This window comes from Lissotriton helveticus, chromosome 7 (genome assembly GCF_964261635.1).
Source record: "Lissotriton helveticus chromosome 7, aLisHel1.1, whole genome shotgun sequence".
In the NCBI taxonomy this organism is placed as follows: Eukaryota; Metazoa; Chordata; class Amphibia; order Caudata; family Salamandridae; genus Lissotriton; species Lissotriton helveticus.
In genome coordinates, this window is record NC_136068.1 from 1,420,047,932 (window position 1) to 1,420,066,611 (window position 18,680).

Sequence of the window (18,680 nt, forward strand, 5' to 3'; positions counted from 1 at the left end):
TATAACTTTAAAATCCTGGACCTTGGACCACAAGCCTGTATCTACAAAAATGTAGTCCAGGCGTGATTCGTGGTCCTTCCTGTTAAAGGTGCACGTTGAAGGGGTATTAGACGGGGTGCGGCCATTACAGGCCCTCAAGGCAAAATTCAAAGTCAGGGACATAATCTGCACTGCTAGGGGGGACCATGATTTAGGATGAGGGGATTGGTATGGAGGGATCCCCCAATAATCGTCTTCAGCAGTTAGGGCGCCCTCCTTCAAACCTTCGAGGGGTTCGAGTTGGCAGTTAAAAGTCTCCACCGATCAATATCTTACAGTCGGTAGGGAGTTGACCCAGAAATGATGAAAGATCATCCAAGGTAGGTGATTCCATGGACGCACTGACTGGGCGTGAGTACACATTAACAATTGCCAGTTTGAAGGCATTGGGCCATTTAAGGAGAACACATTGTATATCCTCCGAGAAAGTAGGTACTATCTCCGCATTACAGCCAATGTGACTAGCCACCCAGACAGCTAATCCACCGGAAGGCCTCCCTTTACCATTCCACTTAGCGGTTAATGTAGAAGGTTGCGTAGCCTGTTCTGAGGAAGGGTTCCCTAGCCCAAGTCTCCTGAAAGAGACAGATGTCGCTGCTTCCTACTAGGGACAATACCTGCCACGTTCCAGGAGAGGACCTTCATGGGTCCTACGGAAGTCTTAGATGCCATTCCCCTGGTCCTTTCAGTGGCAATACCTAGTAATGGTGGTTCAGACCTATCTGGTGATGGTTCAGACCTATCTGGTAATATTCCAGGATCTGATGGAGCTTTGAATATTAGATTAGGACCAAGTGGACTCTGTGATAAATTGACTGGATGACCCTGGGAACTGCTTGTAGTTATGCTCTCCGAGGGAGATGCGTCTAGGTCTCGGATGGTGATATTAGTTACATCTCTTCCTGTCCCCAACCCAACGGTTTCAGAAGCTACACCTTGAATGTCCCCCACAGATGCACCCTTCTGGAGTCAGTCAACCTGGTCGAGGCAACTGTATCTATTGGGGTGAGCGTAATTGGTATAGACAGGGGCATCACAGCGAGTGGGCCTGTACCTTGACCCGTCAACAGCAAATCCCACCCTGGTCCAGCCGTCGTCCCTCCTCGTAGTTGCATCTCGTACATTGGGATAGAAGAACGACAGGGGGACCAGTTCTATAGATGTGTTCCCTGGACTCCCAAGCCAATTGCAATTGTAAGTAGCAACCTGAGAACTCCTAAAGCTTACAATAATACAATCTCCCCCATTTTTCTTCACAGTATACCCAACCCATGGGACCCTTCTGACCATCAGTACTTCTCCTCTTAGATTGGGTGGTAGGGACCTTTGAACATTAAGCCAGCTAATTACTTTATTGTAGCATTAGTCCCATTTGCTCCATTTGCGCTTAGTCGCACCCCTTGCTGATCAGCCCTACAACCACCTAAATTTTCTATTGCTAGAAGTCTAGCCTCAATACAGTCCAATTTGAGCGAGAGGGGATCCAAAAGATTTTTAATGATGTCAGTGAGTGAGCAGATAATATGCTCTAAGGTATTTGGAGATCCCCCTCCAAAGATAAATGGACCAGTATGGAGGGGTTTGAGGTTGGGGGCGGGGACTACAGGACTCGCCGTTTCAGTGACGCTCCCAAAGGAATAAGTTCCCAGGGCGTCAATGCTGTCATCAGCGGTATTTGGGGTGGGATCTACTTTAGCCCTGTTAGCACCTTTAGACTTCCTCGGTCTTTTCCTTTTCGGGACAGCGTCCTCTCGAAGACCCATGTAATTCATTGCAGTAGAACCATTCCCCATGTCCCTGAATAGATCTGTCTGTTAAGTTGGGGAAGATGCCACCCCATCAAGGATGTGGACTAAGTCTCGATCCCTGTGTGAGTTAGATGGTGTCCTCAACTGCTGCAGTACTGACTCTATAGTTTGATCGATGCTATCCATAAGTGATAAGTGTGTAGCATCCAGCAGTTGTGATGATCTAACGTTAGAAGATGACCCCGGGGAAACTAGGTGCGTGCTTTCAATCCCTTCTGCTATATGTTTTTCTAAGACTGTAAGACCCTTGTGTACCACAGTATTGGCCTTAGCAAGAAAATTATCCAGAGTACCCGTGACCATGGTGACCGCCTTGCTTCTAGTTTCCCTCGTTGCCATATTGTTCGAGCAAAACTTCAGGGTAGCCAGGCAAGTTTTTGAGGTTGAGGTGTTGTGATGAGCGAAAACTTAGGGGGGTGGCCCGGTCCGATCTCTACCGACCTCAAACGGCCCGCCCTTTGCCCGGCCTTCGCATGGGCGCGTCGCGCTGGGCGTGTTATTGGGTTCCTTATATGGTAATATGGGGAGTGAGGGGGGCGGGAAGAGTCCGAGGTGCGCTCGATCTTCTTCGCGCACTAGCTACTGGGACTCGCAGTCCCGCTCCCTCGCTTCTCACCAATGCAGCCAGCCTTCCTTGGCCTGAAGTCGCCTCCAATCCGGGTAAAGTTCCCTCTGATCCACTAACCACCGTGGAGTCAGCAAAGTCACACAAGCGGCTGCGAGCTGCTCCCTCGAAGCGGGGGCCGCGAGCCGTGATATGCTGCCGAGGGGAGGGGGGCGGGAAGAGTCCCAGGTGCGCTCGATCTTCTTCGCGCACTAGCTCCTGGGACTCGCAGTCCCGCTCCCTCGCTTCTCACCAATGCAGCCCGCCTTCCTTGGCTTGAAGTCGCCTCCAATCCGGGTAAAGTTGCCTCTGATCCACTAACCACCGAGGAGTCAGCAAAGTCACACAAGCGGCTGTAATAAGGATGTGCTAGGTGTTCACATTTGTTGTGTAAATATACATAAATTTCTACAAGGGAGCAAAATCAATTTAACAATGGGACTAGTTAATCTTTTTTTAAACGAAATAAGTGAATAAAATAAAAAAGCAAAACTAAGACTTCAACTGTTCGGTTAGCTTTTGTGCAGAATACATTTCACACCGGAGAAGTGGAAAACACATAAAAGGCCCGAAACCAGATATGCACCATAATAGGTTCAAAAAGGGTGGAGCAGTACCTTATGCACCATGTCACTTAAATAATGGGTATGTGTAACTTTAAATAAAATCAAGAGAAGCAGAGTAGCTCTCACTACACCAATGTGCAGGTAAGAGGAAGGTGGACTAGAGGCCCCTCGTTTTGACTTATATTACTTTGCGGCCCAGCTCCAACACGCGTCCCGCTGGATGGGAGATGAGGACAACTGGGAAAAGCGGCTATTGGCTGACTGCGTGGACCCGGAAGACCTGACGGTGGCATTGATTTGATGAAGGGAAGGGCAGACAATAGGGGTTTACCACACCTGGTGCGTCACACTGCTGCTATTTGACAACAATTTGTGGAACAAGAACTGAGACATGCACCTTTCTATATGGAATAACCCCTCTGGATATTGGCCCTGTTCAGAGACATTAGTAGTCATATGTCTTTTTGGGCCTGGAGGCAGGGCGGGTGTGAGGTTCTCGCTGATTATATCCCAAGGAGATGTTCTTAACCTTTAAGCAAGCGTGTGAGAATTTTACACTTGGGCAGGGTCACTTCCTTCAATACAGAGGGATCCAGGAAGTAGTAAGAATAACCTGGCCCCAATACCCAGATAAACCCCAGCAGACACTCTCTCTGGATCTGCTTCTTACATGTGGCTCTGGGCGCAGCCTAATATCGCTTTTGTATAAGGCTATGAGACGGGACTCTGTCACTCGATCCCCCTTGTCATAGGCAGCTTGGGAGAGGGACCTTAATATTGCAATAAAGGATGGTACTTGGTTGTTTATTTGTGAACTTACACACACAGTATCCTGTAACGCCAGGTTTAAACTGATCCACTATAATTTTTTACACCGCACCTATCTCACCCCGGTGAAACAGCGACATATCTCGCGCACTAGTGATGGCAAGTGCCCAAGTTGCAGGGCAGATGACGCAGACTTTCTGCACTTGGCGTGGGCATGTCCTGAGAGGCGTCAGTTATGGGCGCAAGTTGTGGAAAAGGTGCGGACGAGTACAGGCCTACCCATTCGAGAATAACCAATCCAATGTTTGTTAGCCCCTGTACACAAACCTAAAAAAACGAAAAATAGCGTATAGACTGTTTTTATTTTATTTATTTATTTAAACTTATATCGCGCAACAGCTACCCGCAGTGGGTTTCCCGGCGCAAGGGATAGACTCAAGAAGGAAAACACAGACCTATCAGACAGCACCACAGATCAGAATAGAGCAGCAAAGGAGTATTTTTAAAAAAGTTAAGTTTTCAGTTTTTTCCTAAAAATGAATAGATTAGTTTAGGTTTTCAGAGAGGTGGGTAACGCGTTCCAGTATTTGGGACCTAGATGAGAAAAGGTCCGTCCCCCCATCCTAGCAAGCTTAAATCGTGGAACAACAAAGTCGCAGTTAGTAGAAGATCTAAGTGTGCGACTAGGCTTGTACAGTTGGACCAGACTTTGTAAATACTTTGGGGCCAAACCCTGCTTGATTTTAAAAAGATAGCAGATGGCTTTAAATTTGATGCGGTTGGAGATCCTGAGCCAATGTAAGTCACGCAGAGCCTGAGTGGCCGATGATCTCCTCGGGATATTACAGAGAAGTCGGGCTGCCGAATTCTGGACGACCTGAAGTTTGTTTACGGTAGCCACATCGGCGCCAAGATAGAGGACATTTCCGTAGTCCAGGCGAGATGTTACTAACGCCTGGACAGCGGTTCTCCTGGTGGCAAGAGGCAGCATCCAGAGAATTTTCTGGAGCCATCGCAAGGTGGCAAAGCAGGTGGCGGCCACCTTTGTGGCCTGCTGTCTCATGGAGAGTTTGTCATCTATTAAAAAGCTGAGGTTGCGGACCACAGAAGAAGGCTGAGGGAGGGGTCCCATCTCACTAGGCCAATGTTCTGGTCCCCATAGGTCTTTATGCTTCCCTAAGATAAGAATCTCGGTTTTGTCACCGTTCAGTTTGAGGAGATGCCTCTGCATCCACTCAGCTATACGTGACAATCCAATTTTCAGAGCCGATATATTGCTGCTCTCCCTGTTGGAAAGGGAGAAAACAATTTGGGTGTCGTCGGCATATGAAAAAACAGTCAGCCCAGCGTCCTCCGCAATCGAGGCCAGGGGTCTCACATAGATGTTGAACAGTAGAGGGCTGAGTATGGACCCCTGAGGAACGCCATATGCCGATGGACAAGTGGTGGATGTGGCTTTTGCAGAGAAAACTTGAAAAGTGCGCTCACTTAAAAAAGAGGCAATCCAAGCCAAAGCTGGACCATCCACTCCCAGGGATTGAAGAGAGTTCAGAAGTATGGAATGGGACACGGTATCGAAGGCCGCGCTCAAGTCCAGAAGGATGAGCGCAGATGTTTCCCCGCGATCGATACCGTGCCTTAGACTCTCCATCACCCCGAGGAGGGTGGTCTCTGTAGAATAGTGAGCACGAAAGCCAGACTGGGATGGATGTAAAAATCCTGAAGATTCCACTAGATGGGAAAGTTGCGTGTTGATATGCCTTTCCAACACCTTAGAAAGTACAGGCAGCAAAGATATCGGTCTGAAATTAGCCTAATTGGACACATCGGCTCCAGCTTTTTTTAAAAGAGGGACGACCATTGCGTGCTTCCAATCCTGTAGCACATGGGATTCAATTAGTGAGGCATTTAAAAGTCTCATAAGAACCCGTCGAGGTTCAAGATTCAATGATTTAAGGATTTTGACAGGTACAGGGTCACGGGGTGAACCGGATCTAACAGTACTTAGGCAGGTGAAGAACGAGATGTCATCAAACAATTGCCATTGCGTTACCTTCACCGTAGGAGAAGGCTGTTCAGTCTCCGCCGTCTGTCTCGAATGAGGTTCCTTAGTAGTCAAGGAAAAACTCAGAGTCATAAATGCGTTCGACCTTAGCGATGAAAAATTTTGCAATAATATTACACTGGGCCTCCTCTAAAGCTCGCAGTGATGGAATGGTGCCAGCTCCTGTCAGTTTTTTTACCACGGAGAAGAGAGTGCGAGGACAGTTCTGAGCTTGAGTTACGGTGTCCACAGTGTAGGCAGCTCTTGCGAGTTTACATTTGGAATGATATTCCTTTAGAGCTTCTTTATAAACAGTCTTCAATGAGACTGAGTAGGAATGCCTCCATTTCCGTTCTAAGGCTTTGCATTTAATACGCATGGCCTTCAGGTCGGTGGAAAACCAAGGTGCCGGAAGGCGGTGGGACCTGGAATGATTCGAGGAAGGCGGGAGGAGGGTATTTACAGCATTTGTAAGCCAGTGGGAGACAGTGGTTTTCAGCTCCACAATTGGAACCCCGAATTCCTCGGGACGTGTATCCAAGAGATGTTGGTTAAACTTATTAATGTCAAGTTTACCCCAGCGATGAATAGGTGCACCCTTGTCAAAGCCACTATTGTTCTGGTTCTTAGTAGAAGGTAGGGAAAAATGAACTGCGAAATGGTCGGACCATTCCAAAGGACGAGCACTCTGAGAGCAATCAAAAGAGAGATTGGAAAGAATAGGGTCCAATTGGTGTCCAGCAAAATGAGTAGGGCCAACATTAAGCAGGGAAAGGTTGAGAGCCTCCAGATCAGACAAAAAACGTTTGCTGATAGTACACTGTGGATCTTCGAGATGCAAATTAAGATCGCCAAGAATGGTAAAATTGGCTGCCTTAAGAAGTAAGGGAGCTATAATATCAGCTAGCAAAGAAACCCAAGGAAGAGCATTACCAGGGGGACGGTAAATCAGGAGGCCCGATAAGGTAAATTGGGGGTTGATGACTAATTTAAAAAGGGCAGTCTCACTACCAAGCATAGGAAAAGCTTCAAGCTTACAAGTATAGGAAGATTTAAAAATTATAGCAACCCCTCCCCCTTTTCCGGAGTTTCTGTCCAGTCTCACCATTAGGTAGTTATTAGGAACAGCGATGGCAATGTCAGGACCAGAATGATCCTGAAGCCAAGTTTCCGTAAGAAACAATGCGTCAGGCTGTTCTTCGACAATAAAGTCGTAGATTTGATATTTGTGTTTCGGGAGGGATCGACAGTTGATATTCCAAAACTGGAGTGTAAAGTTGGTAGGGTAAGTATGCGATCTCCTCCGTCTACCACGAGTGTGGGAACGGCGTATTGCTTTACAATTAGACATTCTACCGGTCAGAAAGCTACAGCCCGCACATTTAAAATTATGAGTTGGGAGGGAACAAACAGTACAGTTAATATGAGGAGTGGAACGTAAGGGTTGTAATGACTCACTAGAGTAGTTGAAGTTGCCACAGGAGCTACTAGAAAGAGTCATGGCCCCTGGCCCGGACGGGCACAGACAGGCTGAACTCTGGCGTAACTCCGGCGGAAGTTCGGCGATCCGCAGCGCGTATCTGCTGCGCGTTAGTGTGGCCCCTTTAAGTAGGGTCTAGCGTCCTTGTGACGTCTAGACCGTGAAGCAAAGTGGCGCCGTCAGGCGTCCTACTCCCCCAATATGGCCGCCAAGTTTCGGCAACCGGGACAAGGGCCCGCCAAATGCGGTGCTTTTACCGATTATAATGCAAGTGAGGGCCGTTAATAAAGGCAGGGTAACAACAGTACAATTTAAACAGTATAAAACAATGATTATTTTAAAAACGCGAATTATGCGTTAAAAACAGATTTTTAAATTGCGAGGTGGTCGCTGCGCGCACTGAGCGGTCTTCGTGAATGCAGCTCGTAATTAGGTCTGTAGAGTGTTGCAACTCATGCTGGTTCTGGCCAGACATAGAATAGCGATAAATTGGATAGAACACAGGTGCCTGGATATCCCCACATGGTTACGGGATGTTAGGGAATGGGCCCTAGCTGAAGAAACGCACATGCAGCTAACTTGCAAAGATGATAACTTACAGGCAAACCTAATGGAGTGGCGCCAGTTGTGTGGTACGGCCCTCAATTCAGAAGGGGAATATGCCATTCAGAGTGATTGAACATCTAGTGGGACCACCTCGGATGGGCGGAAAAACCGGGATGGGCTGACTCGGGGGATTGAGTGTAATGAATACTCCCTGGCAATTACAGCGCACTAACGTGATGTCCATAATGTAGTCTTGTTGTAAATTATAATGTAGCCAAATCTGAAACATTACCCTGTGTGCCTCTGAGATCATGCTTAAGATGCTAATGTACTATTGTATGCTCTAAGTTTGGTTGTTTGAATAAGCAAAAAAATGAAGTTTAAAAAAACAAAAACAATCAAGAGAGATTGCAATGGACATATTCTTAAGAAGCAGAACTCTAGTCCTGGCCATTCATATACATTCTAGGGAAGGCAGGCGCTGTTTTTGTTACTGGTAAGTGCGTGCTAGGCCACTCGAAAAACGCAGACAGCTTTTTATCCTTCATAAGGCACCTATTCTGCCTTATACTTGCTGGTTCTAATTTATATGTACAGTGATAGACCTGCAAATAACGGATCAGAAATGTCTGTATAAATACACTGCGCTGGATTTGCCCCCCACCCCCACCCCCCGCTATTGCTTCTCAAATTTGCCCCTGAAAGTCTTTGATTACATCCTTATAAAATAGCACTTTATATCGCAATATGAAGTCATATGAGCCTCTCTCAGGTCTCCCTATCATCCATAAGTGTAAAATTCCATATGAAGAGAAATTGCTGTAATGAATGCTCATCAGAAATGAGAATATGAACCCTTTATCTTTTTTGCCACTGAAAAAGATTCAGCATTAGTAAACTGTTGCTAATAATAATTTAGTGCATAATACATATAAATGAAGTATGAAAGCTTGTACCACAAATTGACAAAGTTGATGAAGCTTGGTGAAAACTCTCTTTCATCTGAGTTACATAGCTGAGGCGGGTCTCCTTTCACAACTTGTGTCAATTGATCAAACACACTATTCCATTTTGGGTATGGAAACCGACCTGTGGCAAGCTCATACTAAAAAAAAAAAAAGAGAGAGAGAATGGTTATTTCATGTAATTCAAAATGATCATTTCTCTTTCTCTATTTGTGCATGAACCCCTTACTTAATGGAAATACATATTTACTAATAACTTGTTTCATAAAGAACTAGAAATAAAAGTTACATGGACAGTTACATTTGATGGCATAGTGAATATTAACCTCATGACAGAGGTAGTTACAGTGCATGGCAGTACCAGCTTTATTTTGTACCAGTGCTCACTCAGACCATAGGCAAACACAGGAGAGGCCCTTCCATTGGCATTTATGGCTCCTCTATAATCATAATATAAATCAGAAGGGTATACTGATTAAACATGTTTATGACATACAGATACACACATCAAAAGGGCAGCAAAGGGGTTAAAATGACAAGCTATTGAGCCTTACAGATTTTCGTAACTTACTATTACCTCTGAACAATTGCTAACAGTCTGGGATTTAAGGTTGCATATCTTTGTGGTGGAAAGTACAGAGCACTGTCACACATTTACGGGCCTATATTTGGGAAAGCACCCAACGTGATTTATACAGCATGGTTGTGTTCGGACGATTGAAATATAAAATATCATACTTACTAAAAAAGAATTGGAAGCAGAATCAGTGGTGGTCCGTATGAAGGGAAATGTGGGCGGTGCCCTGCTCTCTCGGAGCCATCCGCTGCACTTCCAATTATATAATATATCAATGTTCATTAAAAACAACTGCCTTTCCGGGCTCCTGATGACAGGAGGACTGGCCTGAAGTAAAATCCATGTACAGAGTGCTGGATGTATGGATTGGACAGTTCGAGGGGCACAATGCAACCAAGTTTACCTCACACAAACTATTCATTTTATTCAGCAGTCATACAGTGCAAGCACTCACAGATCACAGTATGTCCCCTAAAATGGAGCTGTCCTGGTCCGCATCAGTGCATCCCTATGCCCACAAAGAGCAGCAGGGTGGCATCTCAGGCTCTTTCCCAATTTCCAATAGGCCTATGCTTTCAGCCCTAATAAAACCAGACACAGAAATTGAAATGGTTCTCCCCTTATTAATCCTGGACCTCTGCTCTGTCTGGTTCCTAGTTTGTGTCATTCTGGCTTCTATGCTACATAAAGTAAAAAAAAAAATCAACTATTGCTACTCTGTTTATGTGTGAGAGCGCAAATGTGTCTGTAAGCAAATGAGATTAATTGTGAATCAGTGAGTTTTTGAGTGAGTGTGTGTCTGAGTGAGTGAGAAGTGTGGAAGTGAGTGTGAGGTAGAGGTAGAGGAGGGTTGAATGAGAATCCGTGAGCGTGAAATAGTGAGTGTGTATGCATATGTGCGAGTGAGAATCCCAGTGATGAAGTGTGAGTGAGTTGAAATGAGTTGGGTAGAGTGAGTTCAAGGTCACACCTGGCACTAAGCTTGGGGAGTGGTGGAGTGGTGGGGGGGATGATGTGGTTAGAAATAACTTATGGGTTTAAAAGTACCTGCTGCAGTGTTTCTTGAGTGTTCAGCCTTTTTCAAGCAACAATAGAAATGTCAAGATAACTGGTGGTTAACGCCTTAACCGCTGCGGTTTTTCCGCCACGGTGCGGGTGTTCTAAAGGGTGGGCGGGGCTCGTCGGCCAATGGGAGCATGGCCGGCCTAAGGCATGTGCAAGCTGTGCACTGCACAGGGCCGCCAAACCCCAGGGGCCACCACGCCAATATATATCCTTAGATACATATTTGCGTGGCAGCCACTGGCAGGGATTTGGCGGCCTCTGGCCCCCTACCTACACTCCCTGCTCAGGGCCTCCGTGAGCCTAGAGCCGGCCCTGAAGGGAGCACGCCAGGGGTTAATGTTCCTGCTGGATAGAGAGCAGGCGTTGTCTATAGAAGGTTTGTCTCATCATAAAATAGTGTAGAATGTTTATAAGCTTGCTGCAAAGAATGTGTACAATGCGGATCACAGAACTGTATTTTATGTGTATAGCTTAGTGGTTTACTGGTTTTGTCAAAGAGATCCTTTTGTTGCTTGCAGTTCATAAGTTACCATCCTAATATAGCACAGAGACCTCGAAACTGGCAACAAAGAGCTGCATGCAAACTGCATGGTATGAGTAGTACGTTAAAATGAATGAAATGCATGTGCGAGAGGGGCTATGTAGAGATGAGGGGCACTGTTTAAGGGTAGTTGTGCAGGAATCCGTAGAGAAGGAGGTCCCTGGGGACTGCTAAAAAAGATTCTCGCACCAGGGGGCACCAGCGAGTGAGAATATAGGTGTGAGTATGTGTTAGGCTTATGAGCTTGCTGCAGGCCAGGGTATACTCGAGGTTCTTTTTGGCTTATGTGGGCACCCATGCAACATTGTGACACTGACATATTAGAGGTAATTCTTGGTGTAAAGCAAGACACCCATGGCAAAATGCGAGCCCTTGCATACTGGAGGAAATTCTTAACAGAGTGGAGGGCAACCCAAGGCACATTTTGCAACAAGCATTGGAAAAGCCAATAGGTCTCACCTATGCAAGATCTATTGGCTGTTCCAATGTATTTTAGCCACGTTGTAGACTAGCGTGGCTGCTGTTCAGCACGGCTAAAAGTTAGTGCCGTAGAGGAGAGTCTCAGAGTGGAATGCCGAAGATGGGAGTAGAGTGTTGTACAGTGGAGTTGCAGAGGGTTTGGGGTATTGGAGTGGCAAAGTTTCGAGTCGCGGGGTGTGGCATACACTGGAGTGGCGTAGAGTGGACTGCTGTAGAGTGTTGCAGAGTATAGAGGCATAGAATGCAGTGGCATTGAGTGCAGTGGCACTGAATTCAGCAGCATACAATGAAGCGTTGTAGATTAGAGTAGTGCATTGTAGAGTGCAGTGGCCCAGAGCACAGTGGCGCAGAGTGGCACAGAGTGGAGTGATGCCAAGGGCAGTGGCGTAGAGTGCAGTGGCATAGAGGGGAGAGTATAGTCGAGCGGCATAGAGTGCAATGGCATAACATGGTGCAGAGTAGAGTGGCACAGATTGGTGCAGAGTAGAGTATAATGCCATACAGCATTAGCATAGAGTGCTGTGGTGCAGAGTAGTTTAGTACAGAGTAGAGTGGCAGAGAGTGAAGTGCTGCAGAGTAGAGTGTCAGAGTGCAGTGGTGAAGAGTGGCATAGAGTACAGTGATGCAGAGTAGAGTGCAGTGGTTAAGCGTAGAGTGGCATAGAGTGCAGTGGTATGGAGTGTAGTGGCGCAGAGTGGCATCAATGGTTTCAGAGTAGAGTTGAGTAGTGCAGGTAGAGTGCAGTTGCTTAGAGTGGCATAGTGTGTAATGGCAAACAGTAAAGTGGTGTAGAGTGTAGTTTTGCAAAGTAGATTAGAGTGGCATAGAGTGGATGGGCTTTGAGTGCAGGGACAAAGAGTTGAGTGTTACAGAGTAAAGTGCCTTGGCGTAGAGTGTACTGGCATAGAGTGCAGTGACAGAGTGCAGTGTAGTGAAGTAGCATAATGAGAAGTTGAGCAGGTGTGGCCTAGATGGGAGTGGAGTAGAGTGCAATGGGGAAGAGTGCATTGGCATAAAGAAGAGTGGTACAGGGGAGAGCTCAGAGGCATAGCGTGAAGGGGCATAGAGTGGAGTGGTGCAGAGTGAAGTGGCGCAGAGTGGTGTAAAGTGGAGTGGTGCAGAGAAGAGTTGAAAGGCGTAGAGCAGACTATGCATGGCAATGTAGCGCACTGCTGTTACAGACAACACATTTTTAATTGAAATGACCATTACATTTGTACAGACATACAATTTTATTAATAAAACTATACAGTGGAAAAACGAAAATGTGTGGAAATGTCATTACCAAGTGTCATGATTTGCTTTGATCATGTTAAAATATTTGTCTCCAACACACTTCAGAAATAACAAAAAATGTGCTTCGCCCGTATTCCTATTTCTGAAATATTTACACAGTTGAATTAAATGTTGTGTGCTACAAAAAATCTCTTTCCTACCCCAATATGCTGCAAAATTGTCACATAAATCCTCTCACTTTGAAGTCAGAGAGAGAAAAGTAAACAATCGCCCTTAGAAGACAGTGCCTGACATCTGACCTCAGTCTTAGAATGCACAGCAAATGTGACAAGAGGTATGTTTACAGAAATTGAGTTTTTGAAAGAATATTGTAAACACGGTAAGCAATGGGAGGGACGAACTGAACCTGGAGAGCCTAAAGCAGATACATTTTAGCCTAACCAGAAAAATTTAGTTACAGACCACAAAGCCAATGGTAATCAATAAGCGGAATGCATTCCTAGGTCAACTTTCTGAAAGTCCCCAAGATGTCTATAGCAAACTAGACCGCTGCAACCTAAAAAGTGGTGTCAACTCGTAGCAAGGCATTGTGCTTTTTAGGCATGCCACAAAAGTACTGCAACGTTTCTTAGGTGCTCTTGGGCTTTTAGCATAGTTTATGAGTAACATATAGTTTAAAAAGCCCTTCTTAACCCCATTTTATTTCAACATTTTCTCGGGCGGGGAAAATGTTCTTACCTCCTAGCCCCCACTAAAAGATGTGAGGCTTAGCTTGCTCACGCACTGGAATTCGGGGCAAGTGTTAAACCCCACATCTTTCTAAGATCACCTGCTGCTACTAAGCACAACTACGTTTTTAAAATTAATTGTTTCTGAATGCAAGCAAAACATTTCTCCTGCTGTCCAACATTTTTAGACTCTAATATATGCATAGGCATAGGTCTGTAACCATGACTCAAAAGCCACACTGTGTTGTATCCAAATGAATATGCTAGACATATGCTAAATAACGTTGGTATAGTGTAGCATTTAGTATTTAATGTAGTATTTAGAAAAATGCAGCCAAACTGGTGTTGGAATCAGTGACAGAGCTAAAAATGTATTTAAACACAATATTCATTTTCTAAAATAAGTTAAAGGTTATCTATTTGTACAATTCATTATATAAAGGCAAATACAATAAATCCAGAGTTTAAATATATTCAACGTAAAACTAACAAACCTATTACAAAACAATGCTGAAGCAAAGATTAAGTGCACTAGCTGGTAATCTCTAGATACTATAATAATTAAAGTATTAGTCTCAGAATTCAGTACAAATTGATAATTGATTAAGTATGTACGATCTAACATAATTACACTTCTAATTTACAATGTTTATGGAAAAAGCAATTTGACGATTCTCCCAAAAAAATCTGGTGGCTTGAGGCACTAGCATCTTTAAAAGAGTAGCTTACATAACAGTTTTAACCAAAATTCCCTGGCCTCTGAACACATAGGCCCATAGAGCTCTGTTGGCGCCTGCGGGGGTCATACTTTCGTCCTCCTCCTCATAGTGACCATACTGGCAGAAGGGGGACTCCAGGCAGGTGCCTTGTGCCCGGCGTTTGGGGGGAGCACGGTGTTGATTGGGTCTCCCTGAGGGTGCTTCCGGGATCGCACCAGTTCCTGTTCCAGACCTGCTCTCACACAGCCACAGAAGAAAGGCTGAACAGCCCACCAGCAGAGTGGATACAGATTCCAAGACCAGGAGTGAGACCAACTGACATAGTTGGAGGAGGACAGAATAGTGGCCACCAAGACCAAAAAAGACCCCACCATCAAAGATCTCCTTGCGAAACCTTCCTCCAAACGTGTGGGACAGGGTCGAGATTGAGCCTCCCGGACCACTTATCGATGCGGTAAGCCAAAGCCCAAGATGTAGGAGAAGACGGCCCAGTCACACATGGATTAATGGAATCCCTCCTCAGCACCTTTAGAAATGACATTACGACCCTGAAAATGGAGATGAGCAAAGATGATTTGAAAGAGATACGCCATGAAATGGGCGTGCTGGAACAACGGGTAGACTCCGTAGAAAGGTCAGGAGATGCCAGAGAAGAGGAGCTGGAGGCGTGCTGTAGCAAAATATTGGAAACTAAGGAACGTAACGCTGATCTCAACTACTACCTATAAGTCTTAGAAAACAGGCACTGATGCCGACCACTTGGAGGACTTGGTCCTGCGACTATTCCGCCAGATTGTCCCAGAGCTGGAAGGGAAGGAGATCCTCCTCTGTTGCCCATCTCAGAAGCCCACCATTCCGCAAGACATTATCAGCGAGGTGTGTCACCAACCCCATGTCCCAGTTGAAGAGATTAAAGGTGCGCCTGTTTCAGGACCTCTCCCCAAAAGCCCAGCAACGACACCGCAACATGAAGCCAATAACAGACTTTTTGAGGGACAAAGGGGTGCCATACTAGGGAGGACTCCCCTTCAGCCTAATCTTTGCATGGAGTGGAGAAACACGCTCAACTCGCATAATGGGACCACTTGCCTGAGCGAGAGGCTGAATGACCGCCCTAGAGATGGGCACTTAATCGCGATCTCTTGCCCCCCTGACATCGACTGGCCGTGATGGGGTGGTACAGGGCCTTCGGCTGTCCCAGCCGTGCAGGTGCTGCGGGCGTGGCCCCTGGATCTGCACTGCCTTTTGATCGAGCATTTGACGGCAGCAGCGGAGGACTCCACTAATCTCGACTATCCCAGACAAACTACACTGATAGCCGATGACATGGACCCCTACAACGTAATTAATGCTTCTTTACCGATCGGTGAATTTGTTATTTATGGATCATTGTTTGGTGCTTTTAACACATGTTCAATGCACCACCCACATGCACTACTGTCCCAACCCACCACATTCATGGGGCAGGAGGGCATCTCCCGGTCCAGCTTGGACCCACCATCGCCACTGGCATATATACAATACTATGGTGCGGATAGTTAATCTCAATGTGAGGGGCCTGAACTCACCAGCATAGAGGATAGCGCTGCTGTCCCAGTTGAAAGCAACACAATGTGACATATGCCTCCTACAGGACACCCACCTCTTAAAAAAAGGACTGGAACCGCATACAGTCAAAGATATTTATTCACCAGATCTGGTCATGTGGGCCTGGCAAGAAAGCTGAAGTAGCCATTCTAGTGGCCACACACTTCCAAGGCCAGGTCCTTCAAATACATTCAGAAGTCATGGGCCGCATGCTATCTGTGCAGACCTCCCTTCACCAATACACTTTTACAGTTGCATGCCTTTATGCACCCAACGACCATCAGGAACCCTTTATCCATAAGGCGATCTGGATGATTCTTACTGTGAGAAGTTGGCCTGATATATGATGCTCACTAGTTCTAGTGATCACCTTGTATCAGTCCAAACAAGCCTTATGGTGATTGGTTGTAAGTCAACCTTATAGACCAGCTATCCTAATGGTAGCATGGACAAAGCAGTCTTAGGCTAAACTCTTTTGGCATTTGAAGCCAGCTGTTTTACCACATATAACCCCCTTGAATACCAGATGAAAGGACACCACACAGGTTGTTATAAAAATAAACAGTATATTTATTAATAACAAACACCTCTGAACTCTTTATGAGATCAGAGGGCTAAGCACATGACAATCTCTTAGGCAAAATACGATAGGTTGCACAAAATTACAATGGTGCCCCAGGGGCACGGCAAACCATTTACTAAGTAAATGGTATAAGGAAATCGATAGAAGGAATGGAGCTGTCCAGAGGCTGTAGGATCGCGGGGGCTACACTATCCTAACCTTAGGTAAGTAATAGGAGGCCCACGGGACGCATGTGCAGAGTGTGAACTCACACACGAGATGCGGAACAAAGTCAATGGACAGTACAGTTTACGAAAAAGGTGAGTACGGACAGTCTTTACTATCTAGGACTAAAACGACTGGAAATCTGGACACTAGGAGAGTTAATCTACCCTTGAGCACCGAAATGCTCTTGTTACCTCACCCACGGGCTGCGGGTGCATATGTGTCAAAGTGTGTCGGGTTTCCGCGTCGAAGTCTATGGAGCCTTGAAGAAAGATGCTGCAGGCGACCAGGAGGAAGAGGTCTGGTGCGATCCACGGGTGGATCGAGGAAGAAGAGGACCTGAAAGCAGAGGGGACAGTGTTCAAAGTCACTAGCCAGTGACCGGAGTGGAACCAGGAGGGAACCAGATGCTGTCGTCGCGATCAGGTGAAGAGTGGACGCTTGTCTCTGCAGCCACGTGGACCAGGAGGTGTCTTCGACGACCAGGATGGAGGCACGAGCTGTCCCACGCAGGCTCTCGCTGTCAGCGGTGTTGGATCCGGGATTGTAGTCAACAGGCCTTGGCAAAGGCAACCCACGCGGTGAGTGGAACCAGGAGGGTCCAGGGTGCTCCTCTTTTGGAAGGGAGCAAGGGCCAGTCTGGAGCAACCAGACCAGCAGTGTAGATTTCTTGGATCGTCGTCTAGGTGGTCACTAGCCAGCCGGCAAGTGACCAGACAACACGTCGAGCAGCAATCAAGCAAAAGGGCCCCACGCAGATCTCGCGGATGCTGGAGGGCTGATCTTTGGTGCAGGAGCTGCTCGGAGCTGGGGCTTCTCAATCCCCAAAGCACTTTCTCGAGGATGCCTCAGAAGTCGTGCTGGAAGCGAAGTGCAGTCTCTTCAAGATGGCCGGTCCCACGTGTCTCGTCGCACCCACGGGTCTCAGCTGTGCTGCAGATGTAGGTAGAGGTCGGAGAGGTCTGGGAGTCTGGGTCTCGTCGGGCTCTGAAGTCTGGATCCGGCAGGAAGGACGACAAAGTGGACCGCTAGGACGCTTGATGGTGCTTGCAGTTGCAGGGTGGACACTCCTTGCCCACAAGGGAGATTCTTCAGTCTTCTGTGGAGCAGAACGTCGAAGTCCAGAGTTTCTTCTTTGTAGAATTGTTCAGGATAATCTAATTTGGAATGGGACCAGCTCCTACCTTTATTCTCCTAAAGGGGGCTGTACTGGTGACTAGGTCCCTCCCATGGTTGGGACCAGGAAGGGGGGTGGTTACACCCCCTATCCTTTGTCTGGTTTCGCGCCAGAACTGGGGCTGGAGTGCCCCAGCAACTGCTTTGAACCGGTGTATGCACAGGGCACCTTGTGTGCCCCAGGCATGTCTCATTCCTTTCAGGCCTCCCTACCTCAATACACAAAATCCTGTCTGGGGTGGTGCTAGCACCTCCCAAGGCAGGAAACCCTTTGTCCAGGCCTCCCTCGCTGAAAGGACTCCCAGCAGCAGGAGGTCAGACTTGCGTCTGTGGTGGCAGCATCCATTTTGTGATGCTGAGGCTCGAGTTAACTTTAACCGGGATTCACAGTTACATACATGTCGTGTCCCTCTAAAAGGGTGGAATGCTACCCCCGTCGCCAGAATTGGCGAGGGGGTAGTATTCCAATTCGTATGACACCTTACTCGACATGTTTTTGATAATGTTATACCAGAGTTAGCATTCAACCGCAAGGATTATAATGCACTTAAGAGTATATGGTATAGCGTTATCATGGAACAGCTATAAGGACTTGGTTCCGCAAGCTGCAGACAGGCTCAGCTCATGCTAGAGCACCATCTCACATGATTCCAAGCACTCTGCCTTCAGGATTGATAAGGCCTGCCACAGGAGTGACTGATAGGAATATATGTGTCCATTTTGGGGTTAGATATAGGTAACTATATCTACAGCAAAGGGTGATTACACCACCTTGCCCCAGCTGTCTTACCAACCAGTTGTGTCTGTTTAGATGGCCAGCCAGGGGTGGCATAATACATGCTTCAGCCCCTGGTAGGCCTTGGGTACACCTATGCCCTGGGTACCTAAGGTACATTGTACAGGGACTGATAAGGTGGCCCAGTACCAATTGGTAAATGCACCTAAAGTACATGGATGTCAATTT

At 46.7% G+C, this 18,680-nt stretch overlaps 1 protein-coding gene across 4 annotated transcripts in view; it reads right to left on the reverse strand.

The window, feature by feature from the left end:
• The window catches only part of MAP2K4 (mitogen-activated protein kinase kinase 4), an 839,420-nt gene that overhangs the window by 100,159 nt on the left and 720,581 nt on the right, over positions 1 to 18,680 (reverse strand). For all 4 annotated transcript variants that reach the window (XM_078654731.1, XM_078654732.1, XM_078654730.1 and 1 more), the window contains one exon: positions 8,812 to 8,960. In XM_078654731.1, the coding sequence (XP_078510857.1) occupies positions 8,812 to 8,960 (149 nt within the window). The remainder of the gene's footprint in view (positions 1 to 8,811; positions 8,961 to 18,680) is intronic.